This window comes from Scyliorhinus canicula, chromosome 17, assembly GCF_902713615.1.
Source record: "Scyliorhinus canicula chromosome 17, sScyCan1.1, whole genome shotgun sequence".
NCBI classification, from domain to species: domain Eukaryota; kingdom Metazoa; phylum Chordata; class Chondrichthyes; order Carcharhiniformes; family Scyliorhinidae; genus Scyliorhinus; species Scyliorhinus canicula.
Window position 1 is genome coordinate 15,113,551 of NC_052162.1, and position 23,650 is coordinate 15,137,200.

A 23,650-nucleotide genomic window follows, 5' to 3' on the forward strand; every position below is an offset into this window, starting at 1 on the left:
AATGAATGGCTGTCGGTGTCCTTTAACAATGATGCCACGACCAATGGGGTGATGGTGGAACTGACAATTTCCTGCCCACCTCACCACAGCATTTTCCAAGCTCCTTGCTGATAAATAATTGATGAGCTGGAAAGAGGAACATCGCACTTCTTCACCCGCCTTGCCGTCCAGCAGAGATCATGTAGACTTGTCCACCCCCCACCAGACTTCCAGTCTCCGAGAACAGAAAAATCTACCCGGTGTCTCTCTTTTTAACTGCCTTGTCTCAGAAGTCACACTGAGGATCTGGTCTGTGGTGTTGCGCCTAGAGTGCATCAGCTATGAAATAATTCCTTCGGCGAGGTTTCCCTTCAAAGACGAGCTTAAATATGTGATGACTTTGTGTTGGTGGGGTGGGTGAGAAGGGGGTTCAGTTTACATAGAGCAGTCAGCTGCAGTTTGTCTTGTTGTGACTTGTGCCACAGCAAGGGCTGATGAGGGAACAGCAGTGGACCACGACTGTGTTTGGCGAATATCAGGACATCCAAACTATTCAGATGTGGTAGCTGAGGGATATTTATAATGAACACCACCGCATGATCATACTGGATAACTTCAGGTTACACAGAAGTGGGTCCAAAATTCATTATTTCAAGTTATCAGTAGGAGACAAAAATGTATACATGTACTGTAGCAAAAGGACGCCAACACACAAAATTGCATGTAACCCGCACTTTGCCAGGAATTTTATTTACGTTCTTAAGTGTTCATTTTGTTAAAGGTTATTTATGCAACTTCTATTCCAGAGCAGCCTCGGTGCCTCTTTAATACAGTACCAGCAGCGAGGTTTGTAATGTAAACTGGGCACATATTTTGGCTACAACTTTTGTTTTAAGAGCAGAAAAGTATTCGTTCTTTGGCTCTAAGACAATGTGTGGAGGTGTCAGTAGTCATCCAGTAACTATCCCAAATATGTAGGCATAAGTTGATCAATCGATATTCATGCCACTAACATCAAACTATTGTGAAGAAAAAATCTCAGTTGTAGCCTTTCAAAAAAATCTCTGCTTCAGATGTATCTTGCCAAACAGCAGTATGGCATGCGGAATTTGTAAATATTTGCAGCATCTCAAACCAAAATAGTTAGCTTTGGAACACTAACACACTGTACCCGTTTTCAACCCCCCACCCCACTACCCCACCACCACCACACACCGCTCACCCAACCAGGGCAGACAAGCCTGTCACACTTGGGTGGCCCGCTGGTTTATAGTGCAATTCATTCATAAACTCCCTACAGTGTAAAAGGAAGCCATTCAGCCCATCAAGTCTACACTGACCTGTGGTATTATCATAACTATCAACATTACAAGGGTTAATGTAGTGCCGAGAGTAGTCACTAGAGGGATCTACAGATACAACTATTAATGCAGTGACGCTAGACCTTAGGGGAGGAGTATATGCAGGAGACAGCTGGTGAAGGTCCTAAGAGCAGATAGTGTGAGCAACGTTAGATGATAGTTTATGCCAGTAGTGAGATTAGCAGTAGATGAGTGTAGTTAGATTTTATTGATCAGTTCTGTATTCTTAAGGACTAAGTGTTGAATCCCAGTTTAGTAGTGTAAATAAAATCATAGCTTTATTTAAATAAACGCTATACTGTGATCTTTGTGGACACCACGCCAACCACCCAGCAATACGCAACACAAAGAACACCATACGAGTCTCTGAAAGAGCACCCTAACTAGGCCCACCCCCCACCTTATCCCTGTAACCCCACCTAACCTTTGGACAATAGAGGCAATATAGCACGGCCAATCCGCCTAACCGGCACAATCTTTGGACTGTGGGAGGAAACCAAAGCACCCGGAGGAAACCCACACAGACACGGGGAGAACGTGCAAACTCCACGCAGACAGTCTTCCAAGGCTGAAATTGAACCCGGATCCCTGGCGCTGTGAGGCAGCAGCGCTAACTACTGTGCCACCGTGCCGCCTTTATGAGATTGGGTAGGTGCATCTTTTTGGGCATTTGTAGTTTGAATATCGTGCATTACCTGACACGCTGGCCTCATTTTAAATGACTCTTGAAGTTGGTCATTCTGCCAACTATGCACTGCTGACATTTCCAAGTTCCAAGGTACTGCGATTGATTACAACCTGTTGGCTGGGCCTTTGTGCCATTGAGATCACTCACCATGATGTTTAGTTTATCAGTGGTTACTGTTGGAACTCTAAATCTCCCCCTTTTTATTCCTGCCCACTTTGGAACAACCAAAACTGTTTTGTTGTGTTTACAGGAGTGATTAAGTGTTCCCTACTTAGAGTGATTTAGCAAAGCAACTCACTGATGTGTTAAAAATTCAACTCGTCTGTTATATTGCCACAATCATTTCAATTTTAAATGGCTAAATCATTTCTTTTTTTTTTGACTGAACCTTTTAGGAAAAAAATGGGAAGATTTCAAATACTTTATGCTCTCGTTTCGCTAATCTGCAGGGGTGGTCCATTTATGCTCCAGGGGCTGATTTAGCTCACTGGGCTAAATCGCTGGCTTTTAAAGCAGACCAAGCAGGCCAGCAGCATGGTTTAATTCCCGTATCAGCCTCCCCGAACAGGAGCCGGAATGTGGCGACTAGGGGCTTTTCAAAGTAACTTCATTGAAGCCTACTTGTGACAATAAGCGATTTTCATTCTGGGGCTGTTTAGCTCACAGGGCTAAATCGCTGGCTTTGAAAGCAGACCAAGCAGGCCAGCAGCACGGTTCGATTCCCGTAACAGCCTCCCCGAACAGGTGCCGGAATGTGGCGACTAGGGGCTTTTCACAGTAACTTCATTTGAAGCCTACTCGTGACAATAAGCAATTTTCATTTCATTTCATTCACTTCTTCCTGGGCGAGGTGTGGTCTTGTCCACCGGTCAGAGAACCGGTACCGATGAAGAAACCCCCATCAGTTCCCTGGAGTGTCCTGTCTCAGCAGGTTATGGTAGATCTGGCAGTCCCTCACCTCAGCCTAGCTGGCCCGTTTCCCTGTTTCCCAACATTGCATTTTTAATGGTGAGGAGGCACTGAGCCTCATTAAATGCCAACCCACCTTCTTGGAACAGGTATTTGCAGCCCACTGTCCCATCTCCACTAAAACTGGAAGCAGATAGTTTGGGGTGGGGATTCGGACTTTCACCACCCCCAACACAAACGCACCTGTTTTGGTTTTTTTGGTGTTTAAAATACTCCAGATTGCAGTTTGCTGACAGTCGCAACTTTTGTTAAATAACCAAAATGCTCTGTTTGACATGATAGCAATTTTCCTGCTTCTCTCTCCCGGGTTGCAGCAAGATGTAGGGACATGAGGTGGAATCCATGCTGTAGCTGAGGTATAGATCAGCCAGGACTTAACTGAGTGGTGGGGGATATTTCACAAACATTCAGACCCTCCACCATCGACGCACAGTGGCAGCCGTGTGTACCATCTACAAGATACACTGCAGGAACTCACCAAAGTTCCTTAGACAGCATCTTCCAAACCTTCGACCACTATCATCTAGAAGGACAGGAGCAGCAGATACCTGGAAACCAGGTTCCCCTCCAAGTTGCTCACCTCCCTGACTTGGAAATATATCGCCGTTCCTTCGCCGTCGTTGGGACAAAATCCTGGAACTCCCTAACAGCACAGTGGGTGTACCTATGCCTGAAGGTTTGCAGAGGTTCAAGAAGGCAACTCACAACCACCTTCTGAAGGGCAACTAGGGATGGTCAATAAATGCTGGCCTAACCAGCGACACCCACATCGTATAAATTATATATTTTTTGTAAATTGGGGGGCGCGGTTGTTGAATGGCCTACTCCTATTCCTAATCAAGCAGTCCAGGGTTTTTAGTTTTGATGTTTGTAAGGAAGGTAAGAAGGTAGATCTCTTTCACCTGAATGAAACTCTGTTTCACATCTAATGCTTACTGGTTCAAATCTCAAACAACAAGATAGTTGAAATATGCGGTGGAGGCCAAAGTAGTCATTTAGCACATAGTAATTATGGTGACTAGCTGCCTTGTTCTTTTTTTCTCTCGGAAGAATAGCTCTTACTGAAGGTTTTGTTGTACTTGCGTTGCTTTATGAATGACTTTTTACATTTGAGTGAGGAAACATCCTGTGTTGAAACGTGAAATCTATTTTTCCAGCTTTTCTCCTGTTCGTTCATCTTCAACCACCAGGGCTTCGCATTCGATACACAAAGTGCCAACTTTTCTGTCACGTGGAGATTTGTTTTTCCGCTGCTGGAGGTGAGACAATCTCTTCCCAGGAGGAGTTTGCACAGCTGAGCAACCAAATCCATCACCGTTCCGACCGGGGGGGGGACTGCCACTTGTGCTCGTCTGTCACCACTGGGACAAAGATACTGCTGCCACAAGGGTGTTCAACAAGTGCTCCGCGCCTAGATCAGTGCAACGTTGCTTAAGAAAGTACCTGACTCGCATTCCCCGGGGGGCAGGGAAGGCTTGACAGTGTTGCGGTTTGGAGCCTTGGAAATCTGGCATGAAATAATTCCAGATTGGAATGTGTCTGGGTATTCTGCAGGTGGAATAGGACACCTTAGTGGAAGTGATGACACTGAATGCTGACTTGCTCACGAGGCTTTTGTGACATAATTTTCCAGGTCATTACACAGGAACATTCCTTGTGGAGATTTGCACTGTGGAAGGTTCCTATACGGCCAAAGCCCTTCACAGTCTCACCATGGACTGTCATATCCATCAGAACTCATCGTAAAGCTCTTGGGCTGGGATTTTACAGCCCTGTCATGTCAGCCCCCCTACCCCCTGGATGTGACAAGTCATTCAATTGTATGACTTTGGCCGGATCTGAAGATCCCATCAGCAGGAAAGGGAGGGAAATTCTGATCTTCCTTCTGGTCAGCTTGTCCATTTAACCTACACAGCATCTGCCCTCCTGCCCCGCTCAAGAGTTCATCTGCTCCTCAAAAGTGTTGTTCTGAATTGTTGAATATCTTTCTGCAGTCACCTGTACTGTAATTCCTCAGGTACCAGGCGTTTTGGGGGAATCCCTATCTCTCGAGCCCTCATCTCGTTCGCTACTCAATTCAACGCTGGGACTTTTTTCATTCAAGTGAAGGGCTGAGACACTAACTATGCAAGTAATTAGGGCGGCATGTGGCACCGTGCTTAGCACTGCTGCCTACGGCGCTGAGGACCCGGGTTTGAATTCCGGCCCTGGGTCACTGTCCGTGTGGAGTTTGCATGTTCTCCACGTGCTGGCGTGGGTTTCACCCCCAAAACCCAAAGATGTGCAGGGCAGGTGGATTGGCCACGCTAAATTGCCCCTTAATTGGAAAAAATAATTGTGCACTCCAAATTTTTTTAAAAAGCTATGCTCGTAATAAATCCAGGTCCCAGAATTGAAATAAGAAGCCATTCTCGGGGTAAAATGCAGCAAGGCCGTGTTGTTATAACGGCTTTTATCATTTTGTAAATTAAAAACGGAGAGAGAACTTTCAGCAGGACAGGCAGCAATTGTGGACAGAATCACCAATCCGGTCTTTCCTTTCCCCATTCCCGTTTAATCTCTTTTTCAGGTTTTGCTCTTTGCAAGGCCAGTTTTCCCCAATCTTACACCAGAAACAATCGCGTTATTAATAATAATAATCATCATCTTAACACTGCAATGAAGTTACTGAGAACAGCTCCCGGTCACCACATTCCGGCGCCTGTTCAGGTACACTGGGAGAATTCAGAATGTCCAATTCACCCAACTGCACGTCTTTTGGGACTTATGGGAGGAAACTGGAGCAAAGGTGTTATTAAGTGATACAGAACCAAGGTGGCTGTGTGGGATGATCCTGTATCTGTCACGTAAATATGGGTAGCAGATACAGTATTTATTTAGCAGATACAGTCATTGTTTCCACATTTAACATTTTGGTTTACTTTGCAAATAAATGTCAATTCTCTTTTTCTAACAACTAGCAGTCACCAATTCAGCACTGGACCCGGGTTGGATACCCGGCTTGGGTCACTGCCTGTGCGGAGTCTGCACATTCTCCCCGTGTCTCTGTGTGGGTATTGGTATATGGCAGAAGGGGTGGTCCATACCACTGGGGATTTTCTGCCTTTTATCAGTCACCACAACCGTGGCCACGATGTACCCGTCTTTGCCAGCTTATCCATGCTTCCCTCTCTCTCAGCTGTTCCACGCCACATTTTTCGGTTTCCAAACTTGTCCCATTGTCGCCCCCCTTTTATCTTGCACCATCGTCCTCTTTCTTTTTTGCAGTCAACAAAGTTATTTTTGAAGTATAGTAACTGTTACAACATAGGGAGACTTGGCAACAAATTTTTGTTCATTAAGACTTAGGAAACGGAATGAGTTAAATGAAGAGGTCATCTCTTTTGGACATGCACTCTCAGGGAGGTAAAATTGGCCTAACGTAGGGAGCGCTCTCTACTGTGCCTTAACTTGTCTCAATGTATTACTGTGCCATCTGTTATGTCTGATCACACTGCAGAAACCTGTCTGCAGTAAGGCCTCATTAGTAACAAATCATTTCAGGGAAGCTAAATAAGCACATAGAACCATAGAATCCCTACAGTGCAGAATTAAACCTTTTGGCCGTTGAGTCTGCACTGACCCTCTGAAAGAACACACTACCCGGGCCCACTTCCCCATCCTATCCCTATAACCCCATCTAACCTGCACATCGATGGACTGGGAGGAAACCCATGCAGACACGGAGACAAAGTGCAAACTCCACACAGTCACCCAAGGTTGGAATTGAACCCAGGTCCCTGCTGCAGTGAAGCAGAAGTGCTAACCGCTGTGTAATTGTGCCGCATGAGTGAGAAATGCACAGAAGGATGCATTGACAGGGTTAAAATAAGCGAGGTTGACAAAGGCTCTTGTCGGGCAAAAACAGCGCTTGGATCTGTTGGGTAGAATGGCTGTTTCTGTGCTGTGTAAGTGCATTATAATAATTTGTAATACCCTGATCTGGGAGGGTTATTTTGGTGGTCAAGAGTGAAATATTTGCCAGGATCACAGAGAAACATTCCTCTTCATTTAGCGGCCATGTAATCCTGCGAGTCCACCGGAACAGGCAATCAGGGCTTTACCTCCATGACTCATGTCAAAGATGGTACCTCCAACAGTACAGCACTCCCTCCGTACTGTATTGAAGTTCCAACCTATATTAAATGCCGACGTCTGTATTGTCCTTGAGGCCAACGAGTTCGGCTGAGGATGTTATCTGTTGAATCAAATTGCTGACTTCTTATCTGAAGGCTCAATATTAATATTAAGCAAGGCACTCTTGTATAAATATTTTTCAACAGTTGAGTTATGAAATTTCCCCCATCCAATTCTAGTTGTACACATAACAAAAATGTTACCACCACTCTTTAAGTGACTGATAAACCAGTGTTAAAAATACTGACCATTAAATTTTTTTTAGCATTGAGCAATACGAAATGGAAACTTCTTGAAATAGGGACTTGTTGGTTGCAACTGACCTCCAAATTGAGGTGACTTTGTCATGTTACTGATTAACATTATCTGTAATCTTTTCGTCAGATAGTGTTTGTTTTTCAATTTGGAGGTAGAGGTATTATTTTAATGGCAGCAAATAAACGGTGTCATGTGAGAGTACCTTTAAGAAATGGGTGTTTATCAGTGATGTCAGAGTGTGGGTGGAGCTGGGCTGTCTGTCAGCTTTTTACTTTCATTTTAGGCTGTTTGCTGCAGGGTGTGTTTTAGTTTTGTTTTCCGTGTTGGAGCTGAAGCCAGACAGAGCAGGTGTACTGTTGATCTGTCTGCCATAAAAGACTATCTCTTGATCATTTGGTGAATTCAGAATTATAAATGTTCTCAGTAGTGAATGTAAACCTGATGTGCTTCTGTTAAGAGGTGTTTCTTTTGTCTTCTGGATGTTGTTTGGGAAGTAATTAAGGATTACTTAGTGTTGTATTCTTTGGGGGTTGTATTTGAATTGATGGTTGCTAAGAAATTTTAAAAAGGTTAACTTGAGTTCATAGAATAACCATTGTTTTGCTTTAAAAAAAATACTTTTCCATTTCTGCTGTACCACGACTGTAGAGTGGGCCGTGTGCTCCCCATACCACAATCTATTAAATGTTGTGGGTCAGGTAAACTCCATGCTACACTTTGGGGTTCTCTAAACCCTGGCCCAGTTGTGTTTGTTATGTGCCGTTAAATTAGCTGAACAGACAGAAAACTTGCCAACCAAGAATTGACAACAACCATGTACCTTTTGTGCGGCATTTAAAAAAAACAAATTTCAAATTTAGAGTATTCAATTCATTTTTCCAATTAAGGGGCAATTTAGCATGGCCAATCCACCTACCCAGCACATCTTTAGGTTGTGGGGATGAAACTGGGACCTTGACGCGCGAGGCAGCAGTGTTTTGTTTTATAAATTTAGATTACCCAATTATTTTTTCCAATTAAGGGGCAATTTAGCGTGGCCAATCCACCTACTCTGCACATTTTTGGGTTGTGGGGGTGAAACCCACGCAGACACGGGGAGAATGTGCAAACTCCACACGGACAGTGACCCAGAGCCGGGGTGAGGCAGCAGTGTTAACCACTGCATCACCGTGCTGCCCGCACTTTTTTTTATTAACCACCAGCATTAACCCAGCCGCAGATGGTAGGAAGCTGAAGGTATCGCTGGATTTTGCAGGACTATGGGCGGAGCATTCCCTTCTATTTCGCATGAGTACGCCAGTGGGTGGGAAAAGTGGTGTTGAAGCCGCTGGCTTTCTCCGCTGTATCATTTGGAACATAAGGGAATATAAATCCAAGGATCTCACGAGGCGGTGAGGGCTCTGATTGAGCTCCTGCCAGTCACTTAGTCGTTAGAAGATCAGGACCCCCATGTTTAAAGGCACCCGAGTGCAGAAAAGCCTGGGCATGGCCCCCCATCCCCCCCCCCTCACAATTCACTCACCTGAGTTTTTCTGGTGGGTCTGCCCATCACATGCACACCTTGGGAGACCCGTCATAATTCACGGCACGCTGACGTGAACGGATAATTGGGGGCGAGGGAGAGGATTGTCAGGCATCCAGGCTTGATAATTTATTCAAATTCTTGATTATGGAGTTCCTGACCCTGATTTTGCGCACCTAATCCCGTTACGTCACAGGCGGGGGTGGTGGAAAACACGTCCTGCCTTGATGTTGGCCTCTCGAGGGATTTTCCGCCCTCATTGCCGTTCACGCTTGATGTGAACGGGAGCAGGAAATCCTGGCATGTGTAATGTGCTGCCACATGAGTAGTTGCGAATGGCATTAAATCGCCCCTCTCATGACCGTTAGATGTCCTGTAACACTTTTTAGACAATGAAGTACTTTAGATGTGTCGTCACTACTGTAATGTAAGAAATGTGACAACAAATCTGCCCCGAATAGCAATATGAACATTTACCAGGTCTTCTGCTTTAAGTCCTGTTGATCGCAGGGTAGACCTTGGCCAAGACACTGCTGTTCTTCCTCGTTTACAAATTTAAACGTATCAAACACAGCAATTGCTCCTGGCCCTACCACTGTAGGAACATCGCTACCTTCCAAGAATTTGATTGATCTCCTAAATTTACTGCAGTAAGAAACAGATTAAATTGTTGTTCAAACACATGCCAGTTGCTGTCCACATTATGATGAAATCTGAGACTCATTGGTGGCTACAACAACTGTATGTTGTTAATTCTTGCAGTCGACAAAATCTTCAAATCTCTGTGGACCTCTTGGCAGGCTTGTTTTTACTCAGTGTCTAATACCATCCAACCCTGATACCATGTAATATTCTTGTCAGATGGCCTGATTTATATTACAAGGACACTTGTCGCTCACGCTATAAACGATTTAATAATATTAACTGTGGGTCAACTATATACAAAACAACAGATGAGTTGCAGTATGAACATGCACAAACAACCTCTCCTTCCGTTCCATTGTTATTCTGAGGTCACCTGACTCTAACATTCACTTATATACTAATGAGACTCTTGGGGGTCAGTTGGTGAATTACAACACAACCATGATATCACTACAAGAGCGACTTTCACACGCAGATGCTCCTGTGAACCACTTCTCAGCCTCATGTAGCAGTTTCTTGAGGAGCAGATCACACACCACCATTAAGTGTACGGTATAACAAAACAATTAAGAGTTGGAAATTTTTGTACTTCAATTAATTTCTTACTCCTTTACAGTTTATGATCAGAAACATTTTTATTTCATGCAAGGACAGCAAGGTTAAAAAAACATAGTTGAAAGAAGATGCTTTTTAACAGTTTCTCTGTGTCTGTATGTGATAACGTAGCCCAGACGGTGTTGCTGAGTTGATGAAAGTGCTGGCCGGCACAGTGCACTAGACTGCTTGTTCTCAGTAGCCCTCATGGTGCTTGGCCAGGTGCCTGCTTGGTCGTCAATGGAGCCTGGAACTTTGAAAGAAAGGTTGCTGCGAAACTCGCATCGAATATCACAGTCCTGCCAGACTGGTTGTTTCAGCATCAAATTAATTCCAGATCAACAAGTGAGCTAACTCCTATTCTATCACGCTAGCCCTCCCTCATGAACTGAACAATGGAACCCTGTGAACTCCCGGAGTACCGTCATGTTTAATATGTATTATTGTCTGTGAAACAAGAGTGTGGAACACACCATATAATTGTTAGACGCAATAACTCTTATTACACCTATCACTTGTTGTTCAGGTGTTTCATGAACGTGGAGGGTAATGTGCGGGAGCATGTGCACATGTGAAGATCTGCATGCACCATGTGTGCCACCTCTACCCCCAGCCCCCCCCCCCCCCCCCCCCCCCCCCCCCACCCCATTCACTTGCACTCCCATGTTTTCCCCTTCATGCTCAGCTGTGAGATCAGTTCATAGAGCTAGGCTGCACTCAAGTACTGAAGCATTGCGCCACATGGACTTCAATAGGGACATTGCCCCTCGCCTGAGGTGTGCTGATACTCCAGTTAAAGCACAACCAGTCAGCACCCCCCTCCCTTCCCCGCTCCCCTTCAAAATAATGCAAATGGAATATTTTACATCACCTGAGCGATCAGGCAAATTCAATACCTCAAGCCTCACCATGATGGATTATAAAATCAAAAGGAATAAATAAAGAATATTTTTGAACTCTTTGAAGCTCGACTATGAGATTTGAAAAGGGAAACAATGACTATTGAGTGCAGAAAATTGGACTAGCTCTACAGTTTTGTCTTTCACTTGAGGTAAAAGCAGCTGTAATGTCATCCTATTGGGGTCAAACAGAGTGGAACAATAGATTGTTCAAAGCAAATTCAAATTATGGACGTGTTATCCCTTTTGACAACCAAAAATACATTGTCAAGTTTGATCATCATGTCCTTTATTGTCAGCATAAACATTTTTACTTCATTAGGAAAGCAGTGGTGGTGGTGATCTAAAATATCGGATGCTGACGCCAATTTAATAGCTGGCTTCCTATGGCTCGGTTCCGAGTGATTCAAATGGGTATGTTCCACAACGGAATCAACCAGACTACTGGTTCTGACTGGATGTTTGGAAAGAAATGAGGCTACCTTTTATATTTTCTCCTTTTTAAAAAAAAAAAGAACATTCTGTCACTGATTGCCCTGTTACTTATCATAGAATGTACAGTGCAGAAGGAGGCCATTCGGCCCATCGAGTCTGCACGGCCCTTGGAAAGAGCACCCCACTTAAGCCCACACTTCCAACCTTTCCTCGTAACCCAGCATCCCCACCTAACCTTTTTAGACACTTAAGGGAAATTTATCATGGTCAATCCACATAACCTGCACATCTTTGGACCGTGGGAGGAAGCCGGAGCACCTGGAGGAAACCCACGCAGACAAGGGGCGAACGTGCAGACTCCGCACAGACAGTGACCCAAGCTGGGAATCGAACCTGGGACCCTGGAGCTGTGAAGCAACTGTGCTACCATGCTGCCTACTTGACTGGGTGTGGCAGGTATTCCAGGATGATTTGTTCACCTTCGTGTGGGTTTCTCAATCTGCTTATGAATAGGAATTTTCAATTTATCTGTCACTGTCAGACTTTTTGGTATCCCTATTATAGTATTAAGTCCCACTCCAGACAGTTGAGTACATGATCTGTGATGGCACTTTAGATGCAGTTCTGAGGGAGTGGTGCAGTTGGAGATACTGCCTCTCAGAGGGTTGATGTAAAAGATATAATGGCACTGTTTTGAAGAGCATGGGTGTTGTCCCCAGTATGTGTTTCTGGCCCATGTTGTTTGCCCTCATCCAGCATTACTAAAACAAGCTGGAATTCTCCACTCGTAGGATACATTTTTCCAGCTGGAAGTGCACCGCTGCCCATGGGTTTCCCGGCAGCGTGGAGTGGCATTAATGGGAAATCCCATTGACAAGCAGCGGGAGTTTAGAATTCCGCGGGCAGCGAACAGTGTGCCACTGAGAAACGCTTGGCTGGGAAATCAGAGAATCCAGCCCATAATCGGGCCAATTTCATGTTGCAGCTGAATTTCTTACATTATAACAGGGACTGACTTCATGGGAACACAGGAAATAGGAGCAGAAAGTAGGCAATTTTGAATGCTCCACCATTCAATCAGATCAAGGCTGATCACATCCTGGTCTCAAATCAACCTCCCTGCCTGTTCCCCGTATCCCTTTAACCCGTTTTTTTAATCGGAAATATATCTATCTCCTCTTAAAACCATTTAATGGCTCAGATTATCATGGTTAATCCACATAACCTGCACATCTTTGGACCGTGGGGCACTATGGGGCAGTGAGTTCCACAAATTTACCACCCTCTGCGAGATGTAGTTCCTCCTCATCTCAGTTCTGAATCTACCACCTCTCAACCTATATCTGTTCTCGTTCCTACAAGGGGGAACATTTGGTCTACTTTGACTTTATCAATCCCTTTTTGTATCACGTATACCTCGATCAGATCCCATCCCATGCTTCTAAGCTCAGCGAGTATAAGGCCAAACTGTTTAATCACTCCTCAAACGTCAAAACTTTCATCCCCGCAATCAATCTGGTGAGTCTCCTCTGAAACGCCTCCAATGCCACCACATCCTTCCTCAAATAAAGAGACCAAAACTGCACATGATGCTGCAGATGTGGTCTCACCAACACCCTATACAATTGCAACAACACTTCTCTACTTTTATACTCCAGTCCTTTTGCAATAAAAGCTAACATTCCATTTGCCTTTTTCATACATGCTGTACCTGCAAACCTACTTTCTGCGATTTGTGATTAAATTAAATATATAATTTGCCTTTCTAATTGTTTTTGGCTAAAAGTGATAATCTCACAATTATCTACATTAAACTCCATCTCCTAAATTTTGCGGCAATCTCTTACCTTATCCGCCTGTAATATGTTTATCTCCTCTTCACTGCCTGCTTTCCCACCTATTTTAGTATCATCCACAAATCTTGCTGTGTTACACTTTGTCCCTGCTTGCAGATTATTTATATAGATTGTGAACAGTTGAGGTATGGGGACTGACCCCTGCGACACCCCGCTAGTTACAGTTCGCCAGCCAGAGAAGGACCCATTTATCCTGACCCTCTGATTTCTGTCAGTCAGCCAATCGTCAATCCATTGTAGTACTTTATCCCCAATCCCCTGCGATCTCACTTCTGGATCAGTCTTTTATGCGGCACCTTGTCAAAAGCCTTCTGGAAGTCTAGATCACCACATCCACCCTTTCGACCGTGCTTCAAATACTTTATTGGCTGTAAAGCTACTTGGGAATTTCTGAAGTCATGAATAGGTCAATCTAAATGCAAGCCTGCCTTTCTTTAGAAATAATTGATTCTCTTCTCCCCAGAAACCTAGTTAAAGGCGACATAACGGGCTATGATTGGTGTTTCCTTTGAGATTTGATGGGGGAGGGTTATTTGGGAGATCAAAGAAATACTGATAATATCGCGCTGATACTGGAATTTTGAAGCACTCATCTCCTCCTTTACTCTTTTTATTTCCCATGGCTTCCAGGGTGGAAATACATTGGGACAAAAGGAATTGTATTCTATGTTTATTGCTGGGAACTTGCCATGGCACCCAGGGTGGCCATTTTGTAGAAGGCCTTTCAAAACAGTCTGTCCTTGGTAGCCAGCCTATCTGGAAAGTCCCTGACATGATAACTACCCCTATCTAATAGACGTGTGGTAAATGGGTTTACATTTGGACACAGTGACATCGATTTTGAGGTCATTAATGAACAAATGCCACCAGTGTTCATCACACTTAAACTCACCCACAGGTTTTCTATTGGCTTCGTGCAGGAACTTGAAGTGATTAGAAATCCATTCCGGCACTGCGATCTCTACAGTGGATCTGGCACCTGTTTGGTTCCATTACCTTTAGAGATTGAAGAATGGTTAATGAGTAGCACAGAGTCTGAACCAGAAAGTGTTGATTAGAATATTTATTCCTTGGCCAAATCATGTACTGACTGTGAAATGGAGATGGTGGTCATAATAATATAATAATCTTTTATTGTCACAAGTATGAAGTTCCTGTGAAAAGCCCCTTGTCGCCACATTCTGCCGCCTGTTCAGATACACTGAGGGAGAATTCAGAATTCTCAGCTGGTACGGGAATTGAACCCGTGCTGCTGGCCATGTTCTGGTCTGGCATCACAAACCAGCTGTCTAGCCCACTGAGCTAAACAAGCCCTGTGGTAGGGGGGGGGGGGGTTAAATGTCTATGTGATGCGGCACAATGCCAAATGGCACAAGTTCAACCTCTGTACCAGTGAGGTAGCACTTTAAAGGCTGCCTCCTTGCTTTATATCTTACTTCATGAGGAGTGATGTCCCTTAACCTACAACCACTTGTCCATCTCTCACAGAGAATCATGGGCTATGGCTGATTACAAAATGACAGAAATGGAGAGGATGGGATTAAGGGAGAGACAAAAAAAGTTTACTTTTTAACTTTGTAAAATGTTATCCCCAGCAATAATCAAAATCTGAAAAGAATGATCTCCAGTCAACTTTTGGAGCCACAGAGGGTTGTTAGGCGATATTTTTAAGATTTAAAACCGTTCTAAAATGTTACTTACACTGGAATGGACAAGGCGTTACATTTTCCAGCGAGTATCCAACTTGTGAGTACAGCAGCTTGAGGCCATTCCCTGCCAGATCTCAGGTTGGGATACTGGGAACTTCAGGAAGAGGACGTTTCAGTCAGCCACCCAGATTTCTGCGTAATTGCACATGTGTGATTGTCCGATGTGGCAGTGCACATTTATAATGCTGAGTGCCAACGGCATCACTGTTTGTTTCTACCACACAATCAAGGCTATATGTCTAAATCAAAAGCTGAGGAAATGAATTAACATTAGTGGAAGCTATTTATAGCTGTGATTATATTCCTTTGACAATCTTCAATTGATTCACTGTCAGGTTTAGTAATGTATTTTGCTGCATTAGTAGATAAATGTGCAAGGAACCTTTTATATGTGGCTTCTAAAGACTATCCTGAAGGGTTGATGCAGGGATCCCATCAGTCTGATGGCCTGTTTAGTTGCAGACCATGTTCTTTATGAAGGCCCATGTGATATTTTTAGAGGGTAGGTTTGCAAACCTCGAAGGTACAAACAAACTTTATTGGAAAGGTGTTTACAAGTTATAAGATGCCCATTTGCCCATGCATACAGCTGATTACTTCATCAAACATCACATGATTGGACTCTTAAAGTTACCTTGTCCCAACCAGGAACAAACATGAACACACAATACCTCTTGAGGTTGTGGAAATCAATGCATCTTGGTGTTGTGCTTAATCCTTCAATGAGGCAAACATCTCAATTCCTAGTCTATTACATTTAAACAGGAAAACATGAGTAATTTTGACATGGAAAGACAATGGTACTAAAATCGATTCTTTGCTAGTGTTGCACCTGGCACACATCGTGCCAGAATAGTGGGAGAACCCCGACATTGGGTTTGCGCTGAATAGTGCGCGATGCTCCCAGCCCACGGTACCTGATGCAATCTGGTTCACGCCACGTAAACTAGATCAGCATATGCTCGGTGAGTTTAAAGCCGGAAGGAATTACTACTGATCTCATCACAGGCGGCCAGGCATGATGACCACACTGGGGTGCTCGGGAGACCATTTAGAGCCCTGGGTAGTTGGGGATCTGGTATAGCAGTGACCTGGCACTGCCAAGGGGTGGCGCCAGAAAGGGGACAGGACTGAAGGGGTAGCTGAAGGAGGCATTTGGAGGGGGTCTGGTCATTGAGGGGGCACATGGAGAGGGGAGCCTGGAAGAGAGTGCATAGAGAGGGGGGGCCTAAAGGGGCTGGACAAAGGGGAATGGAGGGGAGGGGGGCCTGTAGGGGCTGGACGGAGGTGGGGGGGTGGGGCAGGACTGGGTGGGGGGGACCTGAAAGGGCTCGTGTGGGAGGGGGGAACTGAAGGGGTGGACCCAGGGGGTGGCCTAAAGAGGCTGGATGGAGAGGGGGATCTAAAGGGGCTGGACGGAGGGGGTGGGAGGGCCTGAAGGGGTGGCCACAGGGGAGGAGCCTGAAGGGAGGGGAGGGGGGACCTGAAGTGGGTTGATGGCAGGGGAGGGCCCAAAGAGGGTGGACGGAGGAGGGCGGGGTCCTGAAAGGGCACTGGAGGTGGGGATGGGGCCTGAAGAGGCACATGGAGATAGGAGGTTAGAGGTTCTGAAAGGGGGTTGGAGCTTAAAAGGGGGCACTTGGTGACCCCATAGCGGGGTATCACACATTTGGAGGAAGGGGAGGGGGGCTGGCTGGTGTCTCTGCCCTGATGCTTGTGATTGAGTGGTTGCCGCTCCGGGGTTATGGGTTTGGGGGCGTCGCCTTTGTCTGTGGGGAATCGTGATGTCCGTGGGTGTGGGGGAATGCACAACTTAACTTTGAGATTGGAGCATTCTTTAAAAATGGCACCCTGATCTCTGAGGCAACGGTCTTGCAAGTGTCTACAGGTCCCCACTCCAAAATAAATTCTCCGTGTGGGAGAATGCGGTGAGAATCTGCCAAGCTCCAAAAAGATGTGGGTGGATTGTGATGGGGATCACGCTGGAGCTGCTGTGGGGTTTCTCACCGGTTTTCCCACCTGAAATGACATTTTGGTCTGGATTCTCTGGCCGTTTGGCTGATTGGCCTTGTCGTTCGCTGGGCCACCCCGATGTGAGGCCAAGCAGGGCTCTTGCCTGGGTCTCCATTCCAGCAGCCGGGACCCTCGACCCCTCAGCAAGATTCCACCCCTCGTTTCTTTCTGTCAGATTTCAGCCATAATGTTTTTAATATTTCTACAGAAACAACTAAAACATGAAGCCAAGAAAGCGATTAACCAACTGGACGTACGTGTCTTGAAGCATGGTGATCAGGTGTGTATTGTTGAAATGTGGCTCAGTATGATGGAATGACAACCGCCGGCTTCCTATGAATTATTAATTTTGAGGGTTGGGTAATAAATGGGTAACAAAACAGAAAGCCAATCTCTTATTAAGTCCTCCTATTGATTTATTGTATAATGAGTTTGTAAACAATCAATTTTTGAGTGTTGGTATTCTGTCTATCTGTGTACATTTTATTTTAACTGCACTGGGGCCAATGATATGTCCTGTTGGAGGCAATAAAAAAAAGAATCTTTACTCTGGGAGATCTATGTGGACATTTTTGGACACTTGATACAGTTGGCACCAGTCCAAATTTAACCCGAATTCCGAGGTTCACCCCTTACAGCAATGTCATTTCCTTCTGACCACCCATCATCTAAGTCAATGGCAGAAGGACCCTGAGGTGCTGAAAGGCCTCTTCCTGTTCCTATATTCTGCCCTAGAGGTGGGAAAGCACTTGTGTGGAACTATAGGGAGTGTGCATATTGGAGTAAGAGATTCAGGGGCAGCAGGGTAGCATGGTGGTTAGCATAAATGCTTCACAGCTCCAGGGTCCCAGGTTCGATTCCCGGCTGGGTCACTGTCTGTGTGGAGTCTGCACGTCCTCCCCCTGTGTGCGTGGGTTTCCTCCGGGTGCTCCGGTTTCCTCCCACAGTCCAAAGATGTGCGGGTTAGGTGGATTGGCCATGCTAAATTGCCCGTAGTGTCCTAATAAATGTAAGGTTAAGGGGGGGGGGGGTTGTTGGGTTACGGGTATAGGGTGGATATGTGGGTTTGAGTAGGGTGATCATGGCTCGGCACAACATTGAGGGCCGAAGGGCCTGTTCTGTGCTGTACTGTTCTATGTTCTATATTATTGCAAAGGCATAACTGGGATTTGAGCTGTTTACGAAGGTTTGGTTTCACATGGAATGACTAGCTTCCAGAGCCGCAGAAGGGGACTTTGTTTTCCTATTTGCTCATTCTCTGATTTGGGCGCCACGAAACTGGTGCTCATCGCCTCTAGGGAAATCCCTTGGGGTTGAGGGTAACTTGCCTCGACTCCAGTTCAATGAGTTCTGAAGTGGTTGATGAGTCCAATATACTGACCTTCAGCCTCTGCCACATGTGGGCTCCGTGGTGCTTGAAGGGTTGGGTAGGTGGACTGATTAGAGGTTTTGTGCATCTCCTCCAACACCTCAATGCGTTCCCAACAAAGTCCCTCGATATGTTTGGTGCCTTCCCGAATGAGTCTTTTTAATTTTGGTTGGTCATAAGCCAGGGTCTCCCATGAGTCAGGGGTATGTTTGACCTCTGCTTTGATGCTTTGAGGACATTGCTAAAGGGTTTCCGCCGCTCTGGGATTTTCTTGCTGCAACTGAGGTCTGAGCTCAGTGCCTGGAGAGTATCCTGCCAGGGTTCTGATTTTAGCCATTTGACTTTCACTTGGGAAGGAGGATCTAACACTCGAGCTGTGGATCGTTCAATGCTTGTAAAATAAGTGGTTTGTTATCGAGCCACTTAAGTTTGAAAAACCTTACTTTTGAACGTATGCTGATTTTTAAACTTGATGTCACACAATAGTTTCCATACCATTTGGTCTCTGATTACTCATTACTGTCCACATGAACACAAGGCAACAACTCATTAGGCAGTCAGCAGAGGACAATCAACTAAAAGCCGAAAGCCGATTTATCCTCTTCATTTCTGATCTTCAGGAAACTGGTCCAGATGCTGACAGCTGTGCAGTGTGCATCGATGCTTACAAGCCCAATGATGTCGTTCGCATCTTGACTTGCAAGTAAGTACCCAGCCATTAAGTATGTTCTTGTTTGAAATGTCTATAGTACAAAGGGGAGAGTAGTGAGTGAAATAAGTGCAAGCCCACATTGAACTGAGCAGAAATATCCAATTTATAATATGATAAGGGAGAAATTGCGTTGGAGTAAGTACAATTACTTGCTCCCTGGTTTCCCTCACTATGATCATTAACTGTTTCTTCTCCCCCATTAAACCTTTACTGAAATGTATTACAACTACTAAGTAGGGGAGGCAAAAACATGAAAATAGTCCAGGCTTGAAAGGATACAGAACTGGCTCGGTCACAGAAGGCAAAGGGTCCGCAGTAGAAGGGTGTTTTTCTGATTGGAAGGTTGTGACGAGTGGTGTTTAACGGTGGGCCTCTATTATTTGTAGTGTACATAAACGATTTGGAGGAAAATGTAGCTGGTCTGATTAGTAAGTTCGCGGAAGACACCAAGGTTGGTGGAGTGGCAGGATTGCCAGAGGATACAGCAGGACATAGATAGGTTGGAGACTTGGGCAAGAAATGGCAAATGGCGTTTAATATGGACAAATGTGAGGTAATGCATTTTGGTCGGTCTAACATTAGAGGGGAAATATACCTCTAAATGGTAAATGGCATACCTCTTAGGAATATAGAAAGTCAGAGAGATCTGGGCGTGAAGGTCCCTAGATCTTTGAAGGTGGTAACACAAGTAGACAAGGTAGTCAGGAAAGCATATGGAATGCTTGCCTTCATTGGATGGGGAATCGAGTATACAAAATGGCAAGTCATGCTACAGTTCTATAGAACCTTGGTACGGCTGCACTTGGAATATTGCGCACAATTCTGATCGCCACACTACCAGAAGTTATGGAGGCTTTGGAGAGGGTGCAGAGAAGGTTTACCAGAATGTTGCCTGATCTGGAGGGTATTAACTATGTGGAGAGGCGGAATAGACTCACTGTTTTCATTAGAAAGACGGAGGTTGAGGCGTGTCCTTATGGAGGTCTAAAAGATTATGAGGGGCATGGATAGAGCGGATGGGCAGGCACTCTTTCCCAGGGTGCAGGGCTCAGTCACCAGGGGGCATAGGTTTAAGGTCCGTGGGGCAAAGTTAGAGGAGATGTGCAAGGCAGGTTTTTTTTATGCAGAGGGTGGTGAGTGTCTGGAATACGTTGCCAGAGGAGGTTGTGGAAGCAGATACATTAACGGCGTTCAAAAGACATCTTGACAAACACATGGATCAGATGGGTGTAGAGGGATATGCACAAAGAAGTGCTGAGGGTTTTGGCGCAGGTTGGTATCATGACTGGTACAGGCTTGGCGGGCAGAAGGGCTTGTTCCTGTGCTGTATTGGTCTTTGAGTGCTTTGAAACAGGTGTGTAGAGGATTCTCGTGGGACAACACAATAAATGTAATCAATCTGGTTGTGAGAATTGGGTTGTCCTTGGGTAGCTGAGATTTTCTTTTTTTATATAAATTTAAAGTACCCAATTTTTTTTTTCCAATTATGGGGCAATTTAGTTTGGCCAATCCACCTACCCTGCATACCTTAGAGTTGTGGGGGTGGGACCTACCCAGACATGGGAAGAATGGGCAGACTCCACACAGACAGTGACACGGGGCCGGGATTGATCCCAGACCTTCGGCGCCCTGAGGCAGCAGTGCTAGCCACTGTGCTGCCAGGTAGCTGAGATTTTCTGAGGATTACAGGTCTGGATCTTACAACTGGCTCTTGTGACATCTACAGGTAATGGCAATGAGTGTTGCAGGTATCGGTATTTGGGTTGTGTGGTGATATGATTTGCATAGCTGTCTGCCATTGGTGCAGAACACCGGCTTACCATTGGCCCTGGTCGGTCATGTGCCTCTCGACCGATTGGTTGAGACCAGTCATGTGACAGCTCTCCGATTGGTCGAGAGGCTGAGTTAACCACGCCTCCATACCGAGGTATAAATAGTCGGAACGCCCGGCGGTCGTCCATTTTATTGTAATCAACCGCAGGGCTAAGTTCTAGCTTATTAAAGCCTAACTTTTGTATAGCAACTCGTCTCTCGTGCAATTGATGGCTCATCAGGTTGGATCCATAATATTTAGTGTGGGTCCTAAAGCTTGTGTTCATAGAGCCATAGATGTTTACAGCATGGAAACAGGCCCTTCGGACCAGCTTGTCCATGCCGCCCAGTTTTTATCAATAAACTAGTCCCACTTGCCTGCATTTGGCCCATATCCCTCCATATGTTGATCAGTGCACAGGGAAAATCAGTCAGGAAGATTTGAATGGGACAAGAGCTTTTTGTTCAGCCAACTCTGGGACATGCACCACACTTGTCTCTATCAAATTCCAGTAACTACCAAACGTTATCATGAAATAGTGTAAAAATATGAGTTGAGCGTTTTACAGAACATCAGCGAAAGCAAAATGGAAACGCATTTAAATGCAAAATATTTTATAATTCTAACATCCAAAGGCATGGATATTGGTGAGCATGCGAGTATAACCACCAGGGATGCAGATTGAAGCATTGTTTATGAGATTAGGTAGATCACTTGTTTTTTTAAAAATGATGTGGAGATGCCGGCGTTGGATTGGCGCAACTCGTTCACCTGGTGAAGGAGCTGCACTCCAAAAGCTTGTGATTCGAAACCGACCTGTTGGACTTTAACCTGGTGCTGTACGACTTGTTTTTTAAAAAATGGCAGAAAGGAGCATTGCCCCTCCCTGTCTTTTTTTTCTCTCTCGCTGCTGAAATGGTGTGAACAGGTTTGAGGGGCCATATGTCCGACTCTGCTTCTCACTGAGCTTTTATGGAAATGGGTTTGGAGCATCGTTTGTTTAATATGTTCCAATGTTGGCTGGCTCCAGCACAATTCTCTCAGCGGCTTGGGGGTGGAGAATCTGGCAATTCTTACATTACCCACAGCAGGATGGGAAATGGGCCTTGCTTTTATGCAGCACCTTCTCATACCCTGACCTTCTAAAGTGACGCCAAACCAGTTCATTTCTTGAAGTCCACTCACGGTTGTGCCATATGTGAACTTGACGACTAATTTAAAAATCTGACCTCTTTTTAAATTCTGATTTGTCATTCAGTTCCACAGAGCGAACTCATTCACCCCTCACTTCCCCTCTGACATCATTCTCCTTGGAGCTACATTTCCTCAACAAAAAATGTGTGCATGCTCTTATTTAAATATTTGCGCCGGGGTGCAACTCGCATCAAGAATTTACTTGAGGACAGGGAGCAAATAGTCTAGTGTGAGATTCAAGTTTCTATATTGTTTCTTCTGCTCTATGGGGACACCAGTTTTCTTATTTTGTAGAGTTGAATCACTCTCCGTAAAGACAACAACATCCCAGTTGGCTGTCGAATATTTGTAAATCGACTGAGAGAACCCAGTGGTTTTTCATAGTATCACTGATTTGTGCTTGACTGCAAATTTCTCTCCCCTTAATCCATTTGTCAGGCACTGTTATGCCTAGGTCCCTGTGCCTCGTATACACTAAATAGTTTCAAAGGTATTTTCTGCCTAAAGCATATAGTTAGGCAGAATAAAATGAATAGGTCCGATTTTTTTTTTTTTCCCCAACCCCATGAGAATTATGTGGAGAATCCTGCTTGCTAAACAGATCTCTTTGGTAAAGTCCTCATCTGCCACAGTGATCCAAACAAAAACAACAGCAGCTTGGGGGCCTGACCTTGACTGTGAGTAATCTTGTGACAGAAGGTATTACGGTGAGTAATCTTGTGATTGAAGTACGACAGCATTCAAAGCAGTGGCTGCGTGGTGTTGACAGTGTTCCAAAGAAAACAACTGTGGTGCATTGAAGCATAAGCAGCCCATCGTCAGTCATCGAAACCACCTCTGTTTACCCTGAAAGCTTATTTTGTTTTAAGTTGAGAGCTACAGGTGATCATGCCATGTCTCAAATGTTTAAGACACGGGGAAGGAGCACCAGAATGAATAAGCGATGTCCAACATTACCACAAGATCACCTCAAACCAGTTTGGAAAAATGTCTGTTGTTGCAGCATCACCTTAAATTGTCTGGCAAATATTTTGTTTACTTGTTTACTGGTAATGAGTGCAATTGTGCAAAACACTGATGTGTGCACTTCTGGCCTCCTGTTTTCACCCGAATCTGAATACATTTGCCAAACAATTCATAGAATCATAGAATTTACAGCGCAGAAGGAGGCCATGTGGCCCGTTGAGTCTACATCGGCCCCTGAAAGAGAGCCCCACTCAAGCCCACACCTCCATCCCATAACCCAGCAACCCCACCTAACTTTAGGACACTGCAGGGCAATTTAGCACGACCAATCCACCTACGCACATCTTTGCAACGTGAGAGGAAACCGGAGGAAACCCTCGCAGACACGGGGAGAATGTCTGAGCAGAGTCTGCACAATGACCCAACCCGGGAATCGAACCTGGGTCCCTGATGCTGTGAAGCAACAGTGCTAACCACTGTGCTCCCGTGCCA

The 23,650-nt window shown here is 45.2% G+C and overlaps 1 protein-coding gene across 3 annotated transcripts in view; it reads left to right on the forward strand.

Moving 5' to 3' along the window:
• Nucleotides 1-23,650, forward strand: part of LOC119951657 (E3 ubiquitin-protein ligase RNF128) — a 139,097-nt gene that overhangs the window by 107,551 nt on the left and 7,896 nt on the right. For all 3 annotated transcript variants that reach the window (XM_038774840.1, XM_038774839.1, XM_038774841.1), the window contains exons 3-4: nucleotides 17,313-17,384; nucleotides 19,094-19,176. In XM_038774840.1, coding sequence (XP_038630768.1) covers nucleotides 17,313-17,384; nucleotides 19,094-19,176 — 155 coding nt within the window. The remainder of the gene's footprint in view (nucleotides 1-17,312; nucleotides 17,385-19,093; nucleotides 19,177-23,650) is intronic.